At 41.2% G+C, this 27286-nt stretch overlaps 1 protein-coding gene across 1 annotated transcript in view; it reads left to right on the top strand.

Annotated features, from left to right (window-relative positions):
* Window positions 1–27286, top strand: part of NCKAP5 (NCK associated protein 5) — a 568803-nt gene that overhangs the window by 225647 nt on the left and 315870 nt on the right. Inside the window, exon 5 of the mRNA XM_084643960.1 lies at window positions 18374–18437. Coding sequence (XP_084500086.1) covers window positions 18374–18437 — 64 coding nt within the window. The remainder of the gene's footprint in view (window positions 1–18373; window positions 18438–27286) is intronic.

The raw sequence follows: 27286 nt of genomic DNA, 5'->3' as shown, positions 1-27286 counted from the left end.
TTACACACTGACCAGCATCAAACCTAAATTTTAACTGAGGAGCTAAAGAGCCGACTGATCTAAAAAATGGATTATAACTAAGCAAAAGATCAGATATCGATCAGAGGTTACCATAAGAGAGAATGAATGCTACAGGCAGCTTGTCATTGCCTTTCACCAGTAGCTTATATCTGACTGATTTCAACTGTGGCAAAGTCATAGTTCACAGATCTCTGAAATTAGTGGTCTGATTCTATTTTTTAGTGGACAAGATTATAAATTTTAATTAGCACCTGTGCAGGCAGCCTCAGTAGAGAGTACGACCTTGGCCGAGTCTGTATTGTCTTTTGAGCTTGGATTGAAACACACTACTTGGGAAAATTACACTGTTGCTAACCATGCTGCACGTTATATTAATAGAGGACTGGAGATTCCAGTGCTGTCAATCTTGAATCTTTCAGGAGCACTAAATTCTCATTAATAATCCTTTAGGGAAATGCAAAAGAGTTTTTCAAAAGATTTTCCACTAAACATCTTGTCCATATGACAAATCTCCAGAGAAAATACATATAAACTATCGTTAGTCGAGGGATTTATTAACTAAACTTTCAACTTCGGCTGTTTTTTTAAAAGAGAAATTCTCAACATTTCTTCACAGCTTGTCTCAAAATTGTCTTCTAGTGACTAGACTGTGAAGAAAAAGAATTCACTACTACTGGCTAATGGCTGAACTATCCCAGATTGACAGCTTGTACTGTCTTGATCAGAATCTTCAAAAGTCCTCATGTGTTTTCTGTGATCTTTTGGCTTTCAAACTTTTCTTGTGTTTAAATCTAAGGGAAGAAATAGGAATCAGTAGGAAAAAAAAAGTTATGATAAACCTATACACAACACAGTTGTGATACTCTAAAGCTTCACAAAAGAAACAGATAATCAGAGATAGGCACATCATTAAAGAAGTTGAATCCATTTTGTATGGAGAACTGCTCTGTCAAGCTTAGAAATAAACACACACACCAGATAAGAGGTCAGAAGCTGAATTACATTCGTTAGATGAAAGAAACTGTTAAGAGCAATCTCTACTAAACCAAGGAGAAACATCTACAATTACCCATGTAATGATAGTAATACTCAGTCTGCAAATATGGCCTCTTCCACTAAGTATAGAGTAAAGTAGAATTGCTGGATGTGACAACATGCTGAAATAACACCATATGAAAAATATAAACACTTCAACTGCAAATTACAGTAGCAAACAGTAACTAGAAGGAAAATTCCTAAGGACTGAGCATAAAAAATTAATCAGAAAAGATTTTGATTTCTTACGCTGATTATCAATCCAGAATAGCTCTATTCACTTCACTTGAGTTACTTTTGGATTTAGACAGGAGTAGGTGAGATCAGAACCTTACTCTGTGTGTACTAAAACTGATATGAGGGCTTTAGCAATGTCACAGTCATTTATCAACTCCCTCTGGTGCATAGGCAGGACCTCATAAGTATCCCCATTGCACTCTGTGAGCGAGAGTGGGAAAATGGTTGAGGAGTGGTCCCCATAAGCATTCTGTGCTGATATGTGGCAATGAGATGCTATTTCATATGGTGGGAAATGAGGGTTGGAGATAAAAAGTGACAACTTAAAATGTCCCCTCCCTGTAAGGGCCACATTGCCGCTTTAGCAGCTGTTTGTGGCCCTTTCCTCCACTTTTAACCTGCTTTCTGTGCAAAAGCTAAACAGAGACTTTAACAGCCCAAATGATATTTCATAAAAGAGATCAAGTTGTTGGACCATGAACTACTACTGAAAGAGCAGATGGGTTTCTGGGGACTGGAAGAGAAAGGTAATGGTCTGGAAAGCAAATTTTATATTGGCACTCAATGGGGAAGGTGCAGAACACAGGAAGGTCATGAGTTTGATACAGGGGCTCTGGGCCTTTTGTTGGTCAAAAAGTTTAGAGAACCTAGGATTTGTTTTGTTTTTTAAATTAAGGGGCCTATACTGCAAGGTGCTGTGAACTTTCAACTCCTATTGACTTCAATGGATCTTAAGGGTGCTCAGCTCCTTGCAGCATTGTTGGAGATGGTCCCAATCTTCCAAAGGTTTATGAATCTGATTAATTTTACAGTACAGTGAGTAGTTTCACTGAGGGGTGTGTGTGTGTGTGTTTGCAGGTTTGGATCTTATGGGCTAGATCCTGCAAATAGATCTGCCCCAAAACATCCCTGTGCCTATTCAGAGACCATTGAAGTCAGTGAACAACCATTCACAAAGAGAAGGTGCTGGATTTACATGGACCCCCTGCCTCATTGTTATCTAAACCTTCCTGTGCTTAGTTAGTATTCCAAAATGACTTCTCTTAGTCCTTCAATTCTTTTTTCTTGTTCATTTTAACGTTGAGGTTTCCCATGATGATGATGGTGATGATGATGATAATAGAGTCTTTGAACATTTGGCAGCTTGCCTCATTGTATAAATTCCTTCCAGATGCTTTTTGGATTGCAGATAGAACACAATATTAAATGCAAATATTAATGTTAATGCAGCATCGAGAAAGATAAATCAATCACCTAAGTCAGGAAATTCTGAAGGTTCCTGACACAATGTTGAACTCTGCCAAATTGCTCTTCCTGTATATTTTATGGTATACATTGCACAACAGAAGCATTAAGGTTTACATTTAACAAGGGCTGAGGAATTGAAAATACAACATGTGCAATATAGATGTCTTAATATTGCAGTAAAACTGATGGCCTAAATTCCATGCTGATTTATACTCACTGTGCTTCAGTACTGTGGGGGCTAAGCAGGGTGTACATTAGCTAAGAATTTGGCCCAAGGTTTCTACTAAAATGTTAACTCAACCATATTGAGTCCTCATTAAATGTAGAGCTTACTTAAGGTTCATAACATTTCATATGTAGGCACGATTTGTCAGAGTTTGGTACTACTGTAGAACACTTGATATTTCCTGACATTTAAGTACTTGAATTCTCACACTTGACATTGTATTAATGTGAGTACTTGGATGTGATTTCGCTGTGAGGAGTGGTGCTTTGTTATGTGTATTTTTTAAACTAAGCCTCCTTAAAGATGCTGTGGTGCCACATAATGTACTTTAGAAATGATTCAGTATTGGTAAAGTTTTTAGAGCTACCATAGTGCTCATAGGTCACTTCAGCAACACAGCTTTAACTGGGGTGCCCTTAATCAATATTCTAAACTACTCCAATGCCCTGATTCAGGAAGGTACTCAAGACATGCTTGACTTTAAGCACATGAGTTGTCCATTGAAGTCAATGAGAGTACTGAGTTAAAAGTTAGACACATGCTCACGTACTTTCATCAATCAGGACCTACAATAAAAAACACTTGAACTTATGTTGTAAATTGCATGTGAGAGAACAGTGACCTAAAAAATTGACATGGCATATTCTGGTTTTGAAACATAATAGCAAAACACCTTAAGTGACTTAAGTGGGATCAAGATTTGGGACTGAAAACTTTAAGAATACTGATACGGTTTTCTTTAGACTTGATTGTTTATCCTCCCTCAATTACAACTATCAAACAGCCAAGCTGGAAATGTCTTGGTTTGCTGTTTGTTATGTAGGCACAAACACTTATGTAGACTATATATACATAATACATAATTTATATGTACGCATGCACCTGGGGGACCAGGAAGGGGAAGATGAGAATGGGTGTGGTTTATGTTTCTAACACTTTTATAACTCAAAAAACTGCTCATTTGCTTTTGCTTTTGCTGAACAGTTCCTCTTCTCTTTCCCCACTCCCCCATGTATTGTCTTTGGTCCTAAAATAAGTATGAAAGGCATGTATTTGAGAGAATTATGAGCAACTAAAAATAGCATGGAGGAGAGGAGGAAAGTAGAACGGAAACTGCATCTCAATCTTAACTTCAGCATTTACTTATGTTGAATGCCAAAAAATACATTTGCATATTGAGCAAAATGACCTACTGTGAAAGTAGATCATGCTGAGTAAAGGGGTTTAAAACTTTGATTTTAGACAGACGTCCATTCGCTCCATAGGTGTCAAACCTTATTGTTTGTTACCCTGGTTTTTGGTTTGGGTCTTGTCTGAGGCTAGTATAGTAAGAACACCTTGCATAGTATTAACCAAACTTTTCATGATCATGAATTAAACTTTTTTCCAGCCTCAGAGTTTTCCTGATTTTTCAACTGTGGATAAAATAATCACTGTAATTATATGACCTTATACTGCTCCACTTGACTTACCTTTTCATCCTACCTGATCTGCTAGATCTATTAGTTCTAATAGAAGTGTTAATACCTGTATCAAACCAGTCATTTTGTTAAGATAGCTGGTCTGAGCCGACTTATTACTATTCCAAATTCTTTTCCCCCCGTCATATTGGGTTTAAAGAACCACTGGCAACTGAAGACCATGGCTCTTGATTAGTGGCCATAATAGAGAAGTTGTCACAGGTTTGTAAAAAGAAAAGGAGGATCTGTGGCACCTTAGAGACTAAGAAATTTATTCGAGCATAAGCTTTCATGAGCTACAGCTCACTTCATCGGATGCATTCAGTGGAAAATACAGTGCGGAGATTGATATACACAGAGAACATGAAACAATGGGTGTTACCATACACACTGTAACAAGAGTGATCAGGTAAGGTAAGCTATTACCAGCAGGAGAGCGGGTGGGGGGGCGGGAACCTTTTGTACTGATAATCAAGGTGGGCCATTTCTAGCAGTTGACAAGAATGCCTGAGGAACAGCGGGGGAGGGGGGAAGGAATAAACATGGGGAAATAGTTTTACTTTGTAGTTTTACTTTACCATCCACTCCCAGTCTTTAATCAAGCCTAAGTTAATTGTATCCAATTTGCACATTAATTCCAATTCAGCAGTCTCTCGTTGGAGTCTGTTTTTGAAGTCTTTTTGTTGAAGAATTGCCACTTTTAGGTCTGTAATCGAGTGACCAAAGAGATTGAAGTGTTCTCCGACTGGTTTTTGAGTGTTATAATTCTTGACGTCTGATTTGTGTCCATTTATTCTTTTATGTAGAGACTGTCCAGTTTGGCCAATGTACACGGCAGAGGGGCATTGCTGGCACATGATGGCATATATCACATTGGTAGATGTGCAGGTGAATGAGCCTCTGATAGTGTGGCTGATGTGATTAGGCCCTATGATGGTGTCCCCTGAATAGATATGTGGACACAGTTAGCAACGGGCTTTGTTGCAAGGATAGGTTCCTGGGTTAGTGGTTCTGTTGTGTGGTGTGTGGTTGCTGGTGAGTATTTGCTTCAGGTTGGGGGGCTGTCTGTAAGCAAGGACTGGCCTGTCTCCCAAGACCTGTGAGAGTGATGGGTTGTCCTTCAGGATAGGTTGTAGATCCTTAATGATGCGTTGGAGAGGTTTTAGTTGGGGGCTGAAGGTGATGGCTAGTCGCGTTCTGTTATTTTCTTTGTTGGGCCTGTCCTGTAGTAGGTAACTTCTGGGTACTCTTCTGGCTCTGTCAATCTGTTTCTTCACTTCAGCAGGTGGGTATTGTAGTTGTAAGAATGCTTGATAGAGCCTTGTAGGTGTTTGTCTCTGTCTGAGGGGTTGGAGCAAATGCGGTTGTATCGTAGAGCTTGGCTGTAGACAATGGATCGTGTGGTGTGGTCAGGGTGAAAGCTGTAGGCATGTAGGTAGGCATAGCGGTCAGTAGGTTTCCGGTATAGGGTGGTGTTTATGTGACCATCGCTTATTAGCAGCGTAGTGTCCAGGAAGTGAATCTCTTGTGTGGACTGGTCCAGGCTGAGGTTGATGGTGGGATGGAAATTGTTGAAATCATGGTGGAATTCCTCAAGGGCTTCTTTTCCATGGGTCCAGATGATGAAGATGTCATCAATGTAGCGCAAGTAGAGTAGGGGCATTAGGGGATGAGAGCTGAGGAAGCGTTGTTCTAAGTCAGCCATAAAAATGTTGGCATACTGTGGGGCCATGCGGGTACCCATAGCAGTGCCGCTGATCTGAAGGTATACATTGTCCCCAAATGTGAAATAGTTGTGGGTGAGGACCAAGTCACCAAGTTCAGCCACCAGGTTTGCCGTGGCATTATTGGGGATACTGTTCCTGACAGCTTGTAGTCCATCTTTGTGTGGAATGTTGGTGTAGAGGGCTTCTACATCCATAGTAGCTAGGATGGTGTTTTCAGGAAGATCACCGGTGGATTGTAGTTTCCTCAGGAAGTCAGTGGTGTCTCGAAGATAGCTGGGAGTGCTGGTAGCGTAGGGCCTGAGGAGGGAGTCTACATAGCCAGACAATCCTACTGTCAGGGTGCCAATGCCTGAGATGATGGGGCATCCAGGATTTCCAGGTTTATGGATCTTGGGTAGCAGATAGAATATCCCTGGTCAGGGTTCCAGGGGAGTGTCTGTGCGGATTTGTTCTTGTGCTTTTTCAGGGAGTTTCTTGAGCAAATACTGTAGTTTCTTTTGGTAACCCTTAGTGGGATCAGAGGGTAATGGCTTGTAGAAAGTGGTGTTGGAGAGCTGCCGAGCAGCCTCTTGTTCATACTCCTACCTATTCATGATGACGACAGCACCTCCTTTGTCAACCTTTTTGATTATGATGTCAGAGTTGTTTCTGAGGCTGTGGATGGCATTGTGTTCTGCACGGCTGAGGTTATGGGGCAAGTGATGCTGCTTTTCCACAATTTCAGCCCGTGCACTTTGGCAGAAGCACTCTATGTAGAAGTCCAGTCTGCTGTTTCGACCTTCAGGAGGAGTCCACCCAGAATCCTTCTTTTTGGAGTGTTGGTAGGAAGGTCTCTGTGGGTTAGTATGTTGTTCAGAGGTGTGTTGGAAATATTCCTTGAATCGGAGACGTCGAAAATAGGATTCTAGGTCACCCCAGAACTATATCATGTTCGAGGGGATGGAGGGGCAGAAGGAGAGGCTCCGAGATAGGACAGATTCTTCTGCTGGGCTAAGAATATAGTTGGATAGATTAACAATATTGCTGGGTGGGTTAAGGGAACCACGGTTGTGGCCCCTTGTGGCATGTAGTAGTTTAGATAGTTTAGTGTCTTTTTTCTTTGTAGAGAAGCAAAGTGTGTGTTCTAACCACTGGAAATGGCCCACCTTGATTATCACTACAAAAGGTTTACCCCCCGCTCTCCTGCTGGTAATAGCTCACCTTACCTGAGCACTCTCATTACAGTGTGTATGGTAACACCCATTTTTTCATGATCTGTGTGTATAAAAACACCCTCACTGCGTTTTCCACTTTTATGCGTCCGAGGAAGTGAGCTGTAGCTCACGAAAGCTTATGCTCAAATAACTTGGTTAGTCTCTAAGATGCCACAAGTACTCCTTGTCTTTTTGCGGATACAGACTCACACGGCGGCTACTCTGAAACCTGTCACAGGTTTGTAAATCCTTGCTCAATCCTGACGATTCAACATTATGCCATACAAGATTTTCCTTATGTTACAATTGAAGGCAAGTTTGGTGATGAAGTGTCAGTGTCTCTTCTCCTGATAGAGAGACATCACTAGCTGTGAAAAGTTTGATGGCCCAACGTCACTAGCTTTCTTGAAAAAAAGCAGCCTCATCAATAATTTTATGCATTTTGGAACATGATGGCTCTTACAGCACACTGCCTGCTACTCCCTTTATCTCTGCTTAATCAGGGGAATAACAAGTACAGGTACACTTCATGAGAGCAGCAGGCTGCGTATGCCATCCTTTTTGGTATCCTGCTGACTATTGGCTATTGCTGAGGAAAACTGTTTAATGGTCAACCGTTTAAAAAGCACTGACTCTTGACCTAGTTATCCTGAAATCATGTGATAAAATCAGAGCTCAAAATTGTAAACTTTGTGACTAACTTTCAATAGGTTATGATTTGAGATACATTTTTTGGCATGAGCATAAAGATGCTGCTTTTCTTAGTGCTATGGAATCAACCCAAGTTTAAAGCAGTTTTTCCCCTAAATGACAAAAGGTGTAAAAGTTGTCTGTAAACTAAAACCACAGCAGGTCATTAAGATCTGAATCCTGCATTGAGAATTGCTCAGAGGACCCGTACAGACCCTACTGAACTCATAGGGATAGTGAATTTGAGTCAAGAGACCACATCTGAAAATCTACTGCTGCTGGCACCCAGATGTTTAAATCAAGGGGCTTTTAGCTGAATTCCTCCAGTTGGTCTCAGCTACCATGGCAGCAGCTCAGGTGAATAATTGTCTCCCAGAAAAATTATCCTCTCATAATCTGTTCTATAGTCCTTACCATGCTACCCTTTCTCTTTCAACCTTTTTACAGACTCTCCCTCCTTCTCTGCATCAGATTCAACCTTTTTGTCATCACCTTTTCATGATTCTGCCTCACCATACATACCTGTTCCTGAATCTTTTGGGGGGTGTTCCATGTCTCCTCTATTACACCAGCGATGCTTGCCTCAAACACTCATTTGTCATTCACAATGACCTTTGATGCTCTCTCCCCTTCACCCTCCTCCCCCATTCCTTCTGTATCTTGTCTAAACTATTCTGTACAGCAGTTACCCTGTCCTGTTTCCAATTTTTCCTAAGGACTTTCATATGATGTCTGTGGGAAATTGCCAACTGATTGCTAGGTAGAGAGTCATTGGGGACTGCTGATATCCATCCTTTCTCCAACCCTTTTGTTTGTCTTGTCTTTTTAGATTGTGAACTCTTCAGGGCATGGACTCTCAGTGTGTCTGGGGAGTGCCTAACACAATAGGGCCCTGATCTCAGTTATACTTACTTCTGTTATGTAAATTCTATTCAATTATAATATAGACAAGTATTCACAATTACAGATAAATAGAAAACTATGCATTACTGGTGCCATTTTCTATATATGAATTATTCTGATGGTTTTTTAACAGGGTTAATACACCAAAAATGACTGCAGACGATGTAAATTAAAGTATTCCTTTAAATAAAGCTTCTTCTACTGTGTCTAGCCATCATATTTATATTTTCATTTAGTTTTTCCATGCAAGTTAAATTTCTCTATTGCCAGATCCAATTAAAATGGTCATGATTCCAAAATAATGATTCAAAAATTCAGTTTGGAACTGCCATTTTAATAGTATCAAATCCATTATACATAATCTCCTACAATAGAAAGCAAGTATTCAGCACTGCTAACCGCAGTGATCACAACACCAGTTAAAACTGAGTTAAATTAATTCACTACAGCCAATCACCTTGGGCCTGTGCTCTTGTCAGATCACATAAACTAAATGGGGTCAAGCCTGGTTAGTACTTGGTTGGGAAACCTCCATGGAAAACAAGGGTGTGGAAGGAAGTGGTGCTTGTAATTCTGTGCATAGTACACCTCACCATAAGTCTGTATTGGCACCATGCTGGAGCATTGGTTTAGTGGATTTTAGAGACTGATTTTCTGGATCATTGGAAGAACAAGGTCCTAGTTAACATCCCACAGCTTTTTTGGAAAGTGAGGGTAAGTGTTTTGAAAGAGTTAATGATACATGTGCGCTTTTGAAATTCAGATTTCGAATCCTGCCTGCTTAAATATTTATTGCCTTTTCAGTTGGGTACTCTTCACTTCCTGTCTTTCTACTGTGTAATGTTGCTGTCAAGATGTTTTTATTTTCCTGTGGCAAAGGAATCTGCACTTGTATGGACTGATACACCCATACGATAATAAAACAGTGCTCGCTAACATACAGTTTGGCTAGTGTGGTGTGGTCTCACTGTTTGAAATAATTTTTTTACAAAGCATGGTTTTCAATCTGCCAAGTCATCTCTTGTATTTTTACAGGAAGACAAGAGCTCAGTGTTACAAATGATTCACTATATGAAGGAAAATACTAGATTTTTAAGTAATACTTCTTTTGTGCAGAACTGTGCAAGTTCAACACAGTGTGAAAGTTACAAAGCTAAGTGTGAAACATACATGAAAAAACAGTCTCTCTTTTTTGTTGTTCTCAGGTTAAGATTGGTTTATAGAAAAACTAGTGTCTGGATAACATGAGCACTGACTCTTAAGAGGAATTAAATAAAGAAGAGGTACAGCTGTATCGGAAAATGATCATTTCAGTATGAAAGGGAAACTCTGGAAGCTGCTTAAGTGTTAAGAGTGTAAGACACACATTCTGCGCACACATGGTGGGTGTACTGATGTGTGATTAAGACTGGAAAAAAGGGCTTTGTCCGGTTTTTTTATGGGTATTGTGTTCTCTGTGGAACCTGGGCAACTGGATTCAGTGAAGCATTACATCAAGTTTTAGGTGCAGTACCCAGACATTTCAAATCTCCTTGAGTTTTGATTGATGCCAAAGTACTTTTCTATTACAAAGCTTTTTTTAAAAAAATTATTTCTTAGCACTGAAAATGTGTCCTAATCTACTTGTGCATGCCTAAACCTTCTTTGAAAATTAGGATGAGATTCCATCTGAGACAATTTTGGTTGAACATATTCCTGAAGGTTTCATCACATGACATAATCTTTAATTAAAGATTAATCTTTAATTCCTGGAGACTCCAGGACAACCCAGGAGGGTTGGCAACCCTAGCCTGAACTCTTATGCTGGAAAGGTATATCATCATTTCACCTATGTAGGAGGCTGAACCAAGATTATTTATCTAAAAGCTCCAGAATTTGAGATTTCAAAATATGGATCAGAATCTTAACATAACGTTTGGGAGGTTCAGGTTCAGTGTTAGGGTTTGGCCCATTATAGAGAGAGTTTGGAGCTATGACTGTTTAAAATTAGGACATAGGATTAGAAAATATATACTTGGATTTTTAAATGAATAATTTACACAACAAAGATAGCATCTTTTTTGTGTGTCTGGAATGTCTCTGAGCAGACCATGACATACACTAACATTCTTGTTCAAAGTTGTGGTGTTTTTTATAAAAAAAAAAAAAAATCAGTCCAGTTATTTTTGTCTCTCTGAATTTTGAAAAGTTAGTGTTTGATATTGAAAATCCGAGCTCTGGCAGTTAGTTGTGACTGGTCACATGGCATAGTTTCTTTTCAGTCTAACTCATGAGGAAGATGGCTTGAAGGAGTAGTAGTAGTTAGGGGGACATTAGAATGTAGGCAGGATTATTTAGAACATCCTTTGTGGGCCAAATATGCCTTACTTGGCCCATCCCATCATTACACAGAAAGGTAGACTATTGTGAGAGATATTAGTGGTGGGAAGAGTTTTAAATGTATTTTCCTCTCATAGTATTCACACAAAGCAATTGCATGTGTATGTTTGGTCCTGTCTGCCAAGGGTATATGTTCAGATCTTTATCGGGCTCCCTCAGTTACCTCTATAAAGGGTCTCTGGCTAGGCATTTTAGGAACACTGTCCCCTGTTGTATTTACGGCCTGTGACCCATCTTCTACAACATATACTTACAGTGCAAATCAATTTCAAAAGCACAAAATATGCTTTCTAACAGCATTTTGTAAACCTCTTATCATTTGATGTTTTTTCCAAAAGTACCAACAAGTGCATCTGAAGTGAATTTATTTTAATATTTTGTCCAGTCCTTGCAGAAATTTTTTTTTGTCTGGTTCAGGTCTGCTGTAGTAACTATAGGGATAAAATATACTTGATTTAAAAATTAGTAAAACCGTGTAACTTCACAGCGAAGCTAAGCATATTTCCTATTAAAAATATTAAAACCAAAAGTTAACTTTGAAGGCTCATCACAATATTCTTACACATTCAAAACATCTGAAAGGCTAAAGCAGCTGAAAACCTATTCTATTCTCCAGCTCTGTCATAATAAAAAATCTTATCCAACTGACACTGTGTTGATTAAAAAAAAAAAATCTGGGCTGAGAACTGTTACAGGTTATATCTTAATCAGACTTGTCAATGATTAACTTCGTCAGACACTGGCTTTTAATGGATAGTCTTATTTGGTCACAGTTAAACACAATGGACCTCATTCCCCTTTGCTATACAGCTTGTATAATAATTTACGATAATTCAAACTGTGTGCAAAATGCTACCAACTCAGAATGGTAGCACTTTGTATGCACTTTGCAATCATTTTGCTGGTGTATATGATTACATGTGGTGCAAAACAATGTATTACCATACCCAATGGGTCAAATTAATCCCTGATGGAATGCCATGAAATTACACCATGGACTGATTTGGTCCAGGGGCACTGCTGTGCCTCACTAATGTGTCCTAGTAAGTGAAGGTAACAATCTGCTTGGAGTGAAGTACACAATTTCTTCATTTCTAGGAGCGGGGCCTATTTAAAATAGAAACATAAACTTGGGTTGCCTCCAGATAAACGTTCTTTTAGACACCCATGCAACAAATGGCTGTGCAGTGCTCTTAACCTTTTTTTTTGGTGATACATAACAAGCTACTTTTTGTTTTTGTGTTTTGTTTTCATTGCAGAATTTTTCAAATATTACATCTTTCATCTTGCATCATGCAGATTCTTTAAGGGTGACCATCCTGGCTTTGTTTCCTTAGGAAATCCCTCAAGGAAGCTCTCTTTCTAATATTTCTCCAAGACTCTTGCTGGTAGTACTCAGAAGATTCATGTACCAGAAAGAGAAATCTTTTTATTAGTGAAAGCATAGATGGGATTTTTGGGTTCTCAAGGTCTTCAGGAACTTATAGCTTGTTCTGCATTCAGATGTAAGATTGAATAGGGAGAGAAAATTTCTTTTTTTTGCAGACAGCTGAAGTAGATACAGGGGGGGCCCATGTTGTTTCATTGTGTATTTTAATGTTGATTTTTCTAGCAGACTGTAAATATGGATAAACAGCTCTTATGTGCTTTGCTCATGAAATATCCTTAAGCATTTGTTTTGCAATTAAAAAGTCAAAACCCCTCAAAGCATATGTTAGCTTTTCCACTAAAGCATATTAAGGCAGTGAAGCAATGCAAACAAGCAACTGACTATTTCCAGTGGATGAGCTAAATCCTTAAAACAGGATTAACCAATTTTGTAATTTGATTATGGTAGGATCCTGCCCACCAACGACAGGGGTCTGTCGGTGTTACAGTAGCATCTACGCAAAGGGCCTTAAAAAAAGGGCTGTGTTTAAAAGCTACATATTTGCATGAAAGGTGCTATTAGTGTATTTGTTCTACCTGTGCATTTTCAATAGATGTTTAGAGCTCTGATAGTCAAGTTGGAAAACAAAAACAAATAAAACAAACAAAAATTTGATTAGATTAAATGCAAGACCCAAATTGTTTTGATATACTTTACTTAGGTTTTGCTAATATTAGCTATATGAAAGTACTCTAAAAAATATGAATGCTTGATTAGTAATACCTTAAGTTATTTGATAGGTAGGTACCATAACGAATGGAAATTGAGTGAAGTTAAATTGATTAAATTTGTGATTGGTAAATAGTTTAGGAACATGGCAAAAATGCCTATGATTATAAATGCTTAAGTAAAAGCTGGATTGCAATAGGTTAGAGGTAATCCTGTAACTTCTCTGGTAGGAGTCACTTTCTGTACAGAGTTCTTGAAAATTAGTGCTATGTAAATAATGGAAATTCTGTTTCACACAGGATTTCAAGATTTAGAAACTGTTTTTATTCCAATCCAGAATAAAACCTGAAAATTTTGAAATTTTCTGAAAAAATATTCCTAAAAAAATTATTGGGATTGTTTGAAATATTTCATTTCAATTTTGACTTTTTAAAAAATTTAAATTATATTATAACACAAAATAAAACAATCAAACCAAAAGTTGTTTTGGAGGAAAAATTAAGACATCATCTGAAAATGTAGAAACAGTTTTGTTCAGAGTTTCGATTTTGATGGAACTGCACTTTCCAATGAAAACCTGTTCTGCAGAGGTTTTTTCTGATCGGCTCTACTCCAAACCTTGATTTGCCCTGATTCCCCTTTGTGTTTTGCTTCTCTAACTCCACAACAACTTACCCACGAAAAGAGAGGAGTCCCCCAGTCAAGTTGAAGGGACCCTTTCACATCTGTACTTTCTTGCTTAGTCCTTTTTATTTTATTTCTTTCTGAGCCAGCTTTTCCTCTCATATACTGTACTTCCCAAAGCGGTGGCATTGGTCTGCTACAGGTGTCTCAAACTCAATTTACCTTAGGGCCAGTGCCAGTCCTCAAATCCTACCAGTGGGCCAGTAATGTCACTCATGCCGCCCAGAACCCGTCCCCAAAACGCCGCACCCCACCTGCCTAAGGCTCTGGGAGGGAGTTTGGATGGGGGAGGAGGTCTGCGGTAGTGGGTTGGGGTGCAGGCTCTGGGAGGGAGTTTGGGTGCAGAAGGGGTGAGAGGTTGGGTTCTGGGAGGGGGTCTGGGGTGCAGGCTCTGGGATGGAGTTTGGGTGCGGGGGCAGGCTCTGGGCTGGGGCTAGGGGAGGGGTGCAGGCTCTGGGAGGGAGTTTGGGGATGGGAGGGGGTGTGGGAAAGGGGTGGGGGTGCAGGTTCTGGGAGGGCGTCAGGAGGTGCAGTGCTTACCTGGGGCTCCAAGGTGGGGTGGGCCAGGGGGCCTCCACACACTGCTGCCCCCAGACACCGCCCCTGTAGCTTCCCATTGGCTGCAGGGGCGCTCGGGGCGGGGGCAGTGTGCAGCGGCACAGCCCTGCCGTGCCCTGCCTCGACCTGGGGCCGGCAGACATGTGGAGTGAGCACGCAGAAGCCGCTCAGCTCCTCTGTGCTGCCGGTGGTGGGCAGGATCCTGGGCCATTGTAAATCGCCTGGGGGACACGTGGGGGCGGGGAGCGCCCAGACGCAGCAGGCAGAGCCAAGGGAGAGATCTGGCCCCAAAATTGCTGGAGCCCTGTGGGCCACATTGGGGAGGTTCTGGGGCTGCAGATGGCCCACAGGCCGGGAGTTTGAGACCCCTGGTTTGCTAGATGAGAGCCACAATGAGTTACCTTAATGGCCCAATTTGGAAGTACACTTCCCAATTTAACTTTCCCTTTGAACAAATCCTGTTTGTTTAAGTTCTTATATGGCTCTGCTCCCTGTAGTATCTGAGCATCTCTCAAGCATTAGTGGATTTTATCCACAATACATGTGAAAACAGGAAGGTATCATCCCCATTTTACTGGTTGGGAACTGAGGCACACGGTAGACTAAGAGATTTGCCCAGTATTCCATAGGGAGTCTCTGACGAGCCAGGAACCAAATGCAGGTCTCTTGACTCCCAGTCCAGCATCCTATCTTTTAGACCATTCTTCTGTTTAACATTGTTTTAAATGTGCTTCTCGGATATGACTTTCATCATCAGACAGACGCCAGTACAGAAAAATGACCTCATTGTTCCGTGGGCCTACAGTAATATAAAGCATTTGCAGCATATTAACCTTTAAGAGATAACCCATTTTTGAACAGTACAAAGTAACTTGAGATGGAACGTAACACAATATGATTTGAAAGTAGCTTCCGTCTACAGACGAGCACACACAAACACACAGGGATGTAAGAACAGACAATTTTCAACTTTCATATAATATTAGAGATTTTTAAAAGCTATATAGGTCAGGTTATGCTTTGCCATGGCAATATCCGTGTCTGGGCAGATTTAAGCAGAAAACTCAGTCTCAACTTAAGTTTCCCGACTAATTATCCCATCATTGAGAGGGGAGGGGGCTAATTTGCTGGCCCAAGATATGTGTGTGGTTTGGGGCCATCCAAGCCAGTGCCATAAACCCTTGTGGAATCCTACAGATACTCACACATCTATGGTGGGCCACTCTGAAACATCTCCTGGTCCTGGCAGAATTGTTCTGAAAATAACTTTGCTGCCACAGTCTTCTCATTTGTGCCTGGGCCAGCCCTTCTCAATGGCATGGAGTAGGCTCTCCAGGGAGCTGATGCTGACTGTGTCAGCATTGTTTTCTGCGGAAAGAATTCCCCAGGGCTAGACAGAGCATTTCCGTCTCCCTTCTCATCTGTGGGAGCCTTGACAGGACAGAGATTCCACAGGTTTAGGGAAATAGAGAATACTTCCTCTTAGATTTCTCTCATCTCCTTTCTCACCTGCCCCCACCGTCATGTTTTTACCAGTCAATCTTGTCTTCCCTTTTAGGCTGGCGATTGACCAAATGAAATGATGCAGTCTGAGTTTCAGCCTTTGTTCTGGAGTTGGAAAACATGTTTTTCAGGGTAGCCAGTCATTGGTGAGGATGGAGAGTTGAAGTATCTGTCTGTTTCCAGCTTCTTCCGTGAGCCTTGGTCTATGCACTTGCGACGCTTACTGTTTTAACGAATCCTCCATTGCTTCTTAAATTGGTAGGAGATTGGGACTTTACTTTGATGGGCTCATGGGTACTGAATTATTTCGCTCTCCCTCTTTTCTAAATTCATCTTGATCTGTCTCTGCCCATGCTGAAACTCAACCTCTAAAAAAAGTTTTGTTTCATACAACATGTGTATTCACACACGTGTGTATTTGTGTACACACACACACATATGAATTGAGCATTATTAGTTTTCATATTTGCCTACTCTTACTGCCTTTTACCCCTTCTTTTTCACCCCTTGACTGATTTAATTTGTTAAATTTTTAAAAAGTGAACTTTTATTTTCGTGATTTTTAAAAAGCATATTTTAAACAGTTTGTATTATGCTGTGCAACACAGTGCTTCAGGTGTGCAAAGGAGGTGGGAGAGGTGTTGGAGTTGAATAATTGATAAATGTTTTTTACTTAAGCAAAGGAAGTAAGGCATCTTTCAGCAAGCTAAAAGAAAAGGAGTACTAGTGGCACCTTAGAGACTAACCAATTTATTTGAGCATAAGCTTTTGTGAGCTACAGATCACTTCATCGGATGCATTCAGTGGAAAATACAGTGAGGAGATTTATCCATCATGATGGCTTTAGTTGCTCAAAACTGCTCATGTATTGTAAAGCAGATCAAGAAAGGGGGACAAGTGATATCTGCTGTGGAATTACTATGGGGATGGTGTGTCTATTGTTGGTGCCATTTATTTAATTGCAGATAAAGTTCTTGGACTGATGTGTGAACTGAAACTGTGGTCAGGGAATTACATTAACTACTACTCCCTCCTCAGGATTATCACTGTATGTATTTTTAGGTCTAGATTGTGTTTGCTGAATGGAAGTGAATAAATTAAGTGAGTAGAACTCTCTAAGTGAGAGCGTTGTTGTGGGGTGTATGATATGTGTTATTGTTCTCTCACCATTTGCATGGAATTTTTTGTGACAATCTAGGTTTCTTGAAATTCTGTTCCTCATAGGTTTAAGCATTAGGTGCAAGGGGGGTCATATGCTTCCCCTCTCCTAAAGTTTTACTGTCCTTTTGATGTTGCCCCTCAGGGTGGATATATGAATAGTGTGTTCTCCTCTCCACACATTTTTTTGTTTTAATGTGGTTGTATCACGAATATTCCCCAATAATTATTGGACCCAATTGAAAAATGCCCATCTTGCCTTTCTTAAAATAATTTTAAAAGGTTATTTCCTGTCTCTTTATTCCTCTCTCTGCTCACTCTATTTAACTAGCACTGGTGTCTTTTGTTTCCCTTTACACTGTTCCCTTTACACTTCTCTTCTGTACCTCCTGCATACTATGTCTCTCCGCTCCAGGGCCTTCCAGGATCTTTCCACTCCATGATCTTTTAGGACAACATCCTCAGCTGGTGTAAACTGGCATTGCTCCAGCTGAAGTCAGTGGTGCTACACCAGAGTACACCAACTGACAATCTGCTGCCCAATCTCTCTTCAAATCTTCTAAAACCATATATTTTATCCCTTGCATAAACTCTCGGGGAGAAACTCTCTCTGTTGTTGTTTACTGTACACAATAAGAGCTTGATTTACCACCACCCCCTGCCCCTTTAATAAAGCAAATAGGCCTACATGAAGTCAAGCTAAGGATCTGAATGAGGATTTCATGTGACTGAGGGTTTCAGGACTGGGGTCTAAAATTGTAAGTAATACTGAATTACAAAATGCTACAGAATGTGTTTATGAATACGGTTGGTAATGGGTTCTCAGCTTCTTCTGTTAGTTTATAAAGTTCAAATATAGTAACAAATGTTTTTAAATATTCCAACCTTCTAACCAGAGCTGCCATATAGTAGAATAAAGTTGATATGCAAGGTTACAGAAAAATGATGGACAACATAATTTAGGTGAAGTTTTCCCATAAAGCCAAGATCATGGGCTACTTTGCTACTTGTTTCAATGGGACAATTGATGCATAGGTTGATTTGATTCACTGACACGGTGTCAGGCTGTCATGAAATGCAACAATAAAGCTCAACTCCTTTAAACATTTTAGGAAATATGGCAGAGAGAGAGAGAGAGCTCTGCCAAGACGGTTACCACGGCAATGTCGAAGAATGCTGCAGTGACATGCGAGCAGAGCATTCTCCCAACTAGTGAAAAATGATCTGCTTTTCATGTGCTTCTCTTTCCATAGGGAGAAGTTGTCTGTGGCTCAGCTGCAGCGGGAAGTTGCGCGAAGTGAGAGTGAAGGGACAATGGTAAGTGTTGGATAATATCTGTTTTGCAATTCCAGTTGTACCCTTTCTATTCAGGCCTTAGACACATTTCACCTTCCGGAGGGTGGCCACTGAAATATTAGTCTTGCATTACGATTAATGATGTTTTTGCCAGTGATGATTTTGGAAAAACTCAGTTATACCAGAAACACCATTGTCTTGGAAATACTTGTGTTAGGCAGAGAAATAGTCTCCTTTTCCCTGGTGATGGGAATTCACCCTGAAACTCAGGCAAGCATCACTCTGAACCAAAATAGCCAATATCAGATTGAGATATTAGAATCATAGAATATCAGGGTTGGAAGGGACCTCAGGAGGTCATCTAGTCCAACCCCCTGCTCAAAGCAGGACCAATCCCCAACTAAATCATCCCAGCCAGGGCTTTGTCAAACCTGACCTCAAAAACTTCTAAGGAAGGAGATTCCACCACCTCCCTAGGTACCGCATTCCAGTGTTTCACCACCCTCCTAGTGAAAAAGTTTTTCCTAATATCCAACCTAAACCCCCGCCCCACTGCAACTTGAGACCATTACTTATTGTTCTGTCATCTGCTACCACTGAGAACAGTCTAGATCCATTCTCTTTGCAACCCCCTTTCAGGTAGTTGAAAGCAGCTATCAAATCCCCCCTCATTCTTCTCTTTCGCAGACTAAACAATCCCAGTTCCCTCAGCCTCTCCTCATAAGTCATGTGCTCCAGTCCCCTAATCATTTTTGTTGCCCTCCGCTGGACTCTTTCCAATTTTTCCATATCCTTCTTGTAGTGGCGGGGGGGCCCAAAACTGGACACAGTACTCCAGATGAGGCCTCACCAATGTCGAATAGAGGGGAACAATCACATCCCTCAATCTGCTGGCAATGCCCCTACTTATACATCCCAAAATGCCATTGGCCTTCTTGGCAACAAGGGCACAATGTTGACTCATATCCAGCTTCTCGTCCACTGTAACCCCTAGGTCCTTTTCTGCAGAACTGCTGCCTAGCCATTCAGTCCCTAGTCTGTAGCGGTGCATGGGATTCTTCTGTCCGAAGTTCAGGACTCTGCACTTGTCCTTGTTGAACCTCATCAGATTTCTTTTGGCCCAGTCTTCTAATTTGTGTAGGGCCTTCTGTATCCTATCCCTACCCTCCAGCATATCTACCTCTCATCCCAGTTTAGTGTCATCTGCAAACTTTCTGAGGATGCAATCCACACCATCCTCCAGATCATTTATGAAGATATTGAACAAAACCGGCCCGAGGACCGACCCTTGGGTCACTCCACTTGATACCGGCTGCCAAATAGACATGGAACCATTTATCAATACCCATTGAGCCCAACAATCTAGCCAGTTTTCTGTCCACCTTGTCGTCCATTCATCCAGCCCATACTTCTTTAACTTACTGGCAAGAATACTGTGGGAGACCGTGTCAAAAGCTTTGCTAAAGTCAAGGAACAACACGTCCACTGCTTTCCCCTCATCCACAGAGCCAGTTATCTCGTCATAGAAGGCAATTAGATTAGTCAGGCATGACTTGCCCTTGGTGAATGCATGCTGACTGTTCCTGATCACTTCCCTCTCCTCTAAGTGCTTCAGAATTGATTCCTTGAGGACCTGCTCCATGATTTTTCCAGGGACTGAGGTGAGGCTGACTGGTCTGTAGTTCCCAGGATCCTCCTCCTTCCCTTTTTTAAAGATGGGCACTACATTAGCCTTTTTCCAGTCGTCCAGGACCTCCCCCAATCGCCATGAGTTTTCAAAGATAATGGTCAATGGCTCTGCAATCACATCTGCTAACTCCTTTAGCACTCTCGGATGCAGCGCATCCAGCCCCATGGACTTGTGCTCGTCCAGCTTTTCTAAATAGTCCCAAACCACTTCTTTCTTCACAGAGGGCTGGTCACCTCCTCCCCATGCTGTGTTGCCCAGTGCAGCAGTCTGGGAGCTGACCTTGTTTGTGAAGACAGAGGCAAAAAAAGCATTGAGTACATTAGCTTTTTCCACATCCTCTGTCACTAGGTTGCCTCCCTCATTCAGTAAGGGGTCCACACTTTCCTTGACTTTCTTCTTGTTGCTAACATACCTGAAGAAACCCTTCTTGTTACTCTTAACATCTCTTGCTAGCTGCAACTCCAGGTGTGATTTGGCCTTCCTGATTTCACTCCTGCATGCCTGAGCAATATTTTTATACTCTTCCCTGGTCATTTGTCCAATCTTCCACTTCTTGTAAGCTTCTTTTTTGTGTTTAAGATCAGGAAGGATTTCACTGTTAAGCCAAGCTGGTTGCCTGCCATATTTACTATTCTTTCTACACATTGGGATGGTTTGTCCTTGTAACCTCAATAAGGATTCCTTAAAATTAGGTTTGTTTAGTCAAAAGTTGCCCCTCCCAAGCTGTAAAAAATGGAAAAATTAAAGTAAGGAAGCTTAAAGAAAGAAAAGAAGACCAGTTCGATAACTGTATAAATTTTAAGCTCTTAATTTATTTTTTGCTTTCCATTGGTTGTCTGTTTTCCATGTATCAAGCTTGTGGGATGAAGATTGTGAGTTAAAAACTGGCATGGCTGGTTTTAGTTAACTATAACTTCAATTGATAGCATGCCTTATTGTAACCCACGCATCTCCTGGGTGTGGTGTTCTGTGCCATCTAGTGGCACGGAGACCATTGAGAGAGAGAGAGAGAGATTTACAAGTCTGCTCTACAGCCTTAGCAAGGAGCCATATGGCTTTTAACTCATGCTATAGAGGCTCATGCACTAAGCTCCAGAGGTCCTAGGTTCTATCCCACCTGCCGATGGCCAGGGTCTGTCGGCGTTACATTATCACACTAAAACAACATTATTTTTTCCCAACCATTTATTAACACTGCCTAATTTATTTGAAATCCAGAGGACTTTTCCCATCTGAGAAGGATTCTATTTATCCCTTTCTTCACCTGAAAAGTCTGGGGGATGCAAGGGATAAAGCGGATATGTTCAGAATTACTAAAACAAAACCCAGTTCCCGTGGACATGTGCGTGAGGCTGCCATTGACTAAAATGGAGTCATCTAGTTGAATCTGAAGGCATAATTTGGCCCATAGTTTGTTAAACTAAGTGGAGAGAGTCTGAAATAGTGACCATATGAGGAGTGCATGTGAGCATGTAAAAACTCCATTAGTCTTGTGATGCAAAGTCTTGAAAACCTTAAAATTTCAACAGTTCCCTTTTAAAAATATATGTAAGCCACATTTAATGACTAGTATAATAAAATGAGAGATTTGGAAGGCATAATTGGCAGCATGCAGATAAAGATGAGTTTGATTCTGAAGCTACAGCTTTTAATGGAAAGCTGAAGCTAGACAAATTCTAACTGGAAACAAGGAGCACATTTTTAACAGTGTAACTGACACTGCAATTAACCACTGAAAAAACTTACCAAATTGTTGTGGTGGATTCTCCGTCACTGGCAATTTGTTGATCAAGATTGGGCTAGATTGTATTGTTTAGAAAAAAACATCGAAACAGGAATTCATTCATGGAATTCCAGTGTCCTGTGTTATGCAGACAGTCAGACTAGATGGTCACAATGGTCCCTTCTGTCCTTATAAATTATGACTCTACTGTATGTATTGGAGCAGAGCTCATATACAAGGTGAGAAAAAAAAATGTCCAGTGTTAAATCATAATCTAGGAGTCTGTAACTCAGGCAAAACTTCCACTGGCTTCAGAGAGAGTTTTGTCTGAGGAAAGATGGCAAAGATCAGGCCTCAGGTTTGCCACTGTGTGTATTACTTTTCAGTATAAATAATTTTAAAAAAGTACAAAGTGCTGTTACCTTGATTGAAATGTTTCCTTTAATTTTATGAACTAGTTTTCCTTGTAGGCATAGAACTAATACAGTTTCTTAAATGTGAAGTCCTTCTTGTGGGATAATTCAAGGCTCTTTAAATAAATAATATTAACCTTCTAGACCAGAGGTGGGCAAACTACTGCCCACGGGCCACATCCGGACCGCGAGACCATCCTGCCTGGCCCCTGAGCTCCTGGCCCAGGAGGCTAGCCCCTGGCCCGTCCCCTGCTTTCCCACCTCCCCCGCAGCCACACCACCGTGGGGCGCAATGCTCTGAGTGGCGGCGCTGCAGAGCCCGGCCTGACCCAGTGCTCTGTGCTGTGCGGCACGGCGCGGCTGCCTGTCCTGGTGCAGCTGCGCCGTCAGCCACTGGTGCTCCAGGCAGCGCGGTAAGGGGGCAGAGAGCGGGGCGGAGTTGGATAGAGGGCAGGGAAGTTCGGGGTGGTGGTCAGAGGGAGGGGGTGTGGATAGGGTTTGGGACGGTCAGAGGGCGGAGAACTGGGGTTGAATGGGGGCAGGGGTCTCGGGGAGGCAGTCAGAAAGGAGAGGAGGGGTTGGATGGGGTAGTGGGGGGCAGTTAGGGGCAGGGGGCAGTTAGGGGCGAGGAGTCCGGGGGCAGTCAGGGAGAAGGGGTGGTTGGATGGGGCATGGATCCCGGGGGGGGGCAGTCAGGAAGGAGGGGGGGTTGGATGGGGTGGCCGGGGGCAGTTAGGGGCAGGGGGTCCGGGGGTGGTCAGGGGACCGAGAGCAGGAGGGGTGGATGGGGCAGGGGTTCCCGGGGGGCTCTCAGGGAACTGGGGGTTTGGATTGGGCAGGAGTCCTGGGCGGGCTTTCAGGGGGCAAGAAGCGGGGGGTTGGATAGGGGTTGGGGGGCCGGGCCATGCCTGGCTGTTTGGGGAGGCACAGCCTCCCCTAACTGGCCCTCCATACAATTTCAGAAACCCGATGTGGCCCTCAGGCCAAAAAGTTTGCCCGCCCCAGTTCTTGACATACATAGCTTTTGTGTACATGTGATTCCAGAGCATGCCTATCCTACATCAGGTAGAAAATCTACACTATTTAGGATTTGCTTCCCTACACAGGGGGATGCTAGTTAATTGCAGCCATAACTTATGACCAGCTGTTGTCTCCTATGTACGGCCCAAGGAATTATAGACAGGAAAGACCTGTTGCGCTATCTCGTCCACCCACCGTTGCAGGAATCGCTGCAGTGGGGATTATTCAGACAGAGCAATAATTAAAAGTAAACATTAAGCATGTGTTTTAGATCCGATTTAAGCTGTGATATCTTTGCTCAAAATATGAGTTATACACATCTGTATAAATAACACATGTGGTAAGCAATAATGAAATGCATCTTTACGAGGAGAGAATGTTGAGTGCCACTCACGGTGAGGTATCTCATCTTTTTGCAGGAGAAGAGATCAGGAGGAAACAGTTTATGATATCAAACTATCAGACCCACATAGAAAATGCATTTTTTGTAAGTCTTTGGCTCCCAGAGTTACACTATCTCAGTGTTCAATTTATTCCTGGCAGTAGATATAGCAGGAAATGCTGAGGTGAAAGGATTAAAATGAAGATTTTTTTTCTCACAAGATAAATCGTCTCTACCAAAAAATACATTTTACTGATATAACAAATAAGTTTTTAAACAATTTTATAAAAACTTGTGTGTCACAACTAGAGTTCAGATAATGTAGGGAATAAATTATTATGTGGCGGGGGAGGGATAGCTCAGTGGTTTGAGCATTGGCCTGCTAAACCCGGGGTTGTGAGTTCAATCCTTGAGGGGGCCATTTGGGGATCTGGGGCAAAAACTGGGGATTGGTCCTGCTTTGAGTAGGGGGTTGGACTAGATGACCTCCTGAGGTCCCTTCCAACCCTGAGATTCTATGATTCTATGATACATATGAAACGGAAAAATAGGCTAAACTTATCTGTGAACAGTTTGATTTGCTTAGATTTATTTATTATTCACAGTTTTTTACTGGACCATCTTCACAAATAATTTCTGATTTGTAGAACTGTCAAATTGCACAGAGACTTTATTATTAATTATGTTTATTACAATAATGTCTCAGGGACAACCAAGAAAGGAGGCCCCATTGTGCTAAGCTCTGTACAAACAGTATAGTGGATGGTCCCATCCCAGAAGAGCTTACAGTTTAAACAGACAAGACAGACGCAGGTTAGGGTAGGGGAAAGGGTGGAACACAGAAGCAGAGTGAACTACTTGATGGTAGCAAACATTAATTCCATGTGTTGGTTTGTTTGAGGTGGGTGGGTTTACGTAAGAGGGGATAAACTAAACGGAAAGGGAAGGGAGTGAGGAGGACCGGGCAAGGGAGAAGTGGGGCAGGTGTGGTGTGAAGCGAAGATGAAAAGACTGAGGGACGGGGAGCAAGAGAGTAGAAACAAACAGCTAGTCAGCATAGGGCAGAGAAATCCAGGCAGAGCTGTGAAAAGTTGTCTGAATGTCCAAAGATCCTCTAGAAAGGACCCTAGAAATGTATCTAGAAATTGAAAACATGAATATATATCCAGGCTGCACTTTGACCCTTACTGCATAATTTTTAACCATGCACATTTGAAGTTTTGAGTTAAAAAATTAGGATATCAAAGGCATTTTCCTTCACCAAAGACAAAAAGCTACATTATACCCTCAAGTATGTGCATCTCTGTCTGAAGCCAATGAGAAATGTGTAAATATCTGTGATGGCAGAATTTTTATTTTCAAATGTACGAACTTTAAAAATAATCCAAGTAAGAGTTTATTCCAGAACACAGAAGTATATAGAAACATCTGAAATAATCAAAGAAGTTGTTTCCTCAGACTCATGTAACTTAAAAATAACCAAATAATATTTTACCAAACTTTCATCAAACACCAAAAATAAGAAAACATCTCTTTGGGCTCAGCACAAGACTAAATTTCTTGAACACTGAGTTCTAGAATCAGGAATTTACAATGACAATGCATTCTCAGCTGTGTGTGTCACTGCAGCAATGTTCTAATTATAAAACAGTTGTTTTGGAATTGAAAACCTAGAGTGTACTAAAACTATACAAAATGCACCACAGTCCCGTTCATATTCAAAGACAAGTAAAACTTCAAACACTTTTGCATCTGTTTATATATACATGCACTATAATATATTTGTTTACTAGTCATTTTTATTAGTTTCCTGCATCTAAGTACTATAATTTTAACCAACTTTTCTTTAGTTCATTGATCAGTAACCCACACAGAATAAATCCTAATACTCAATGTATTTATGAAAGTTAAAGTGGTACGATACTGTCTTTTATGTCTACATGGGTCTCACTAAGGGTGGGCCTTAGGCGCTGATTTACCATGTTTCCTGCTGTGGATTTAAGTAATGCAAAGTGATTATCATGGCTTCTTCCTTGTATCCATCTATTTCACACCTGCACCCTTTTGTTAGAAACACACCATGTTAACTGAATATGAGGTCCCCACTGAATAGGTTTCCACTCTTCTGTAATCCTCCTGCATTAGATTGATTTATGAATGTATCAGATTCTTTGTTAGCATGTAAACCACTAATTAATTTAAAGCCCTCTGTGGAGAAATTAAAGCCCTGGTTAAGACTTTCAACAGGCTCAGATGGTGCTAATAATGGGAAAACAAGTTATATTAATGAGTTTTTGTGTGATCCACGCTATTATTGCTTTACAATGAATTTTTAGCATAAACTAGTAGACACTGTAAGTTTAAAAAAAGGGGGGGGGAGGGGTGAACTACCAGAAAACAATTCATTTGTTATCCTAAACTGAGTTGAATTTTATCTTTCTTGTTACAACTTCCTTGCATTAGTTCTTTGTGTGTACACAGGAGTCACGGATGAGAGAAAAAGGATAAAATATAAAACAAACTGGATCTTTGCCTAAAACTCAAACCAAATCTTTTAATTACTTATTCAAGTTTGAAAAAGTTTGACTAACTCTGTGAAATCTTTGTCATTTTCATGTGACTCTGAACCTGTCTGTTCCATTTGGAGGCAGAAGTGCTGAAGTACAGAGAGCGGTTATGATCCAAAGCCTACTGAAATCAGTGGGATGTCTCCATGGTTTGAACTCCCTCATATTTCAGGGAGAGGTTGGTTGCGTCCATGCTAGCTCAGATCTGTGTTCAAACTCTGTGTTCATTTGAAAATTCAAAACAAAACAGATAATGCTGTATACTTTTTTTAGGTTCATTCAGGACCAATAACAGTAGCAGGGAATAAAACTGGAAATTTAAAGTAAATTCCAGAAAAGGTCCCCTGTAAACATTTTTTAAAATTCGGCATTTCTTGTTCCCTAACTATAGAGAGACACTTATTGCTCCAAGACATTACAGTATGGACTAAACTCACTCCATCATTATGGAGGCTCCTGTTTTTACTCCTCCTCCTTCCTCTCCCTGCTGCCTGTGCCTCTCTCCAGCTGTTATCACTATACTGGCTCCAGCTAGGGAACTGAATATGTGGCCTTCACCAAGGCTGATATTAATGCTGCTCCATTAATCAACTAGCAGGTAATGCTTCTAAAACCTGTGTGGTCAGCATTTCCAGATAGCCAGCATGTGACATCTGCAATGTGCCTGGTGCTTACCAAGGAGTGGGAGTCCTGAGTTTGCACTTGAACTTGGGTCTTTTACACATGGCAGCGTAATGTGCTGCCTCCAGCTTGGAAACACTTTTCTACCAAAGAAGTGATAAATCTGTGCAATAGCCTTGAGCTACTGGAAAGTCTGTTGATGCAGAAGCATTGAGGTCATTCAAATATAGATGTTGTTTAGCAGTAAATGAAGTGTTAAAAGATGAGCTAAAAGAGGCTAAATTATCTTTTTGCAATACCAACATTTATGTCCTTGCATCCAGTAACCCAGCTATCTGTGCTTTAATTAAAAAAGTAGCACATAATGAGGCAGACTCACTATTTCCGTTGAAGTTCCCTGTCTTGAAATTGAGCTATATTCACTATTCATCTATTCTTTCAGGTTTCAGCATGT

Source organism: Lepidochelys olivacea, assembly GCF_965140295.1.
Source record: "Lepidochelys olivacea isolate rLepOli2 genome assembly, chromosome: 11".
NCBI classification, from domain to species: Eukaryota; Metazoa; Chordata; order Testudines; family Cheloniidae; genus Lepidochelys; species Lepidochelys olivacea.
The sequence above is the reverse complement of the archived record's forward strand: the minus strand, read 5'-3'. Positions and strand labels throughout refer to the sequence as shown.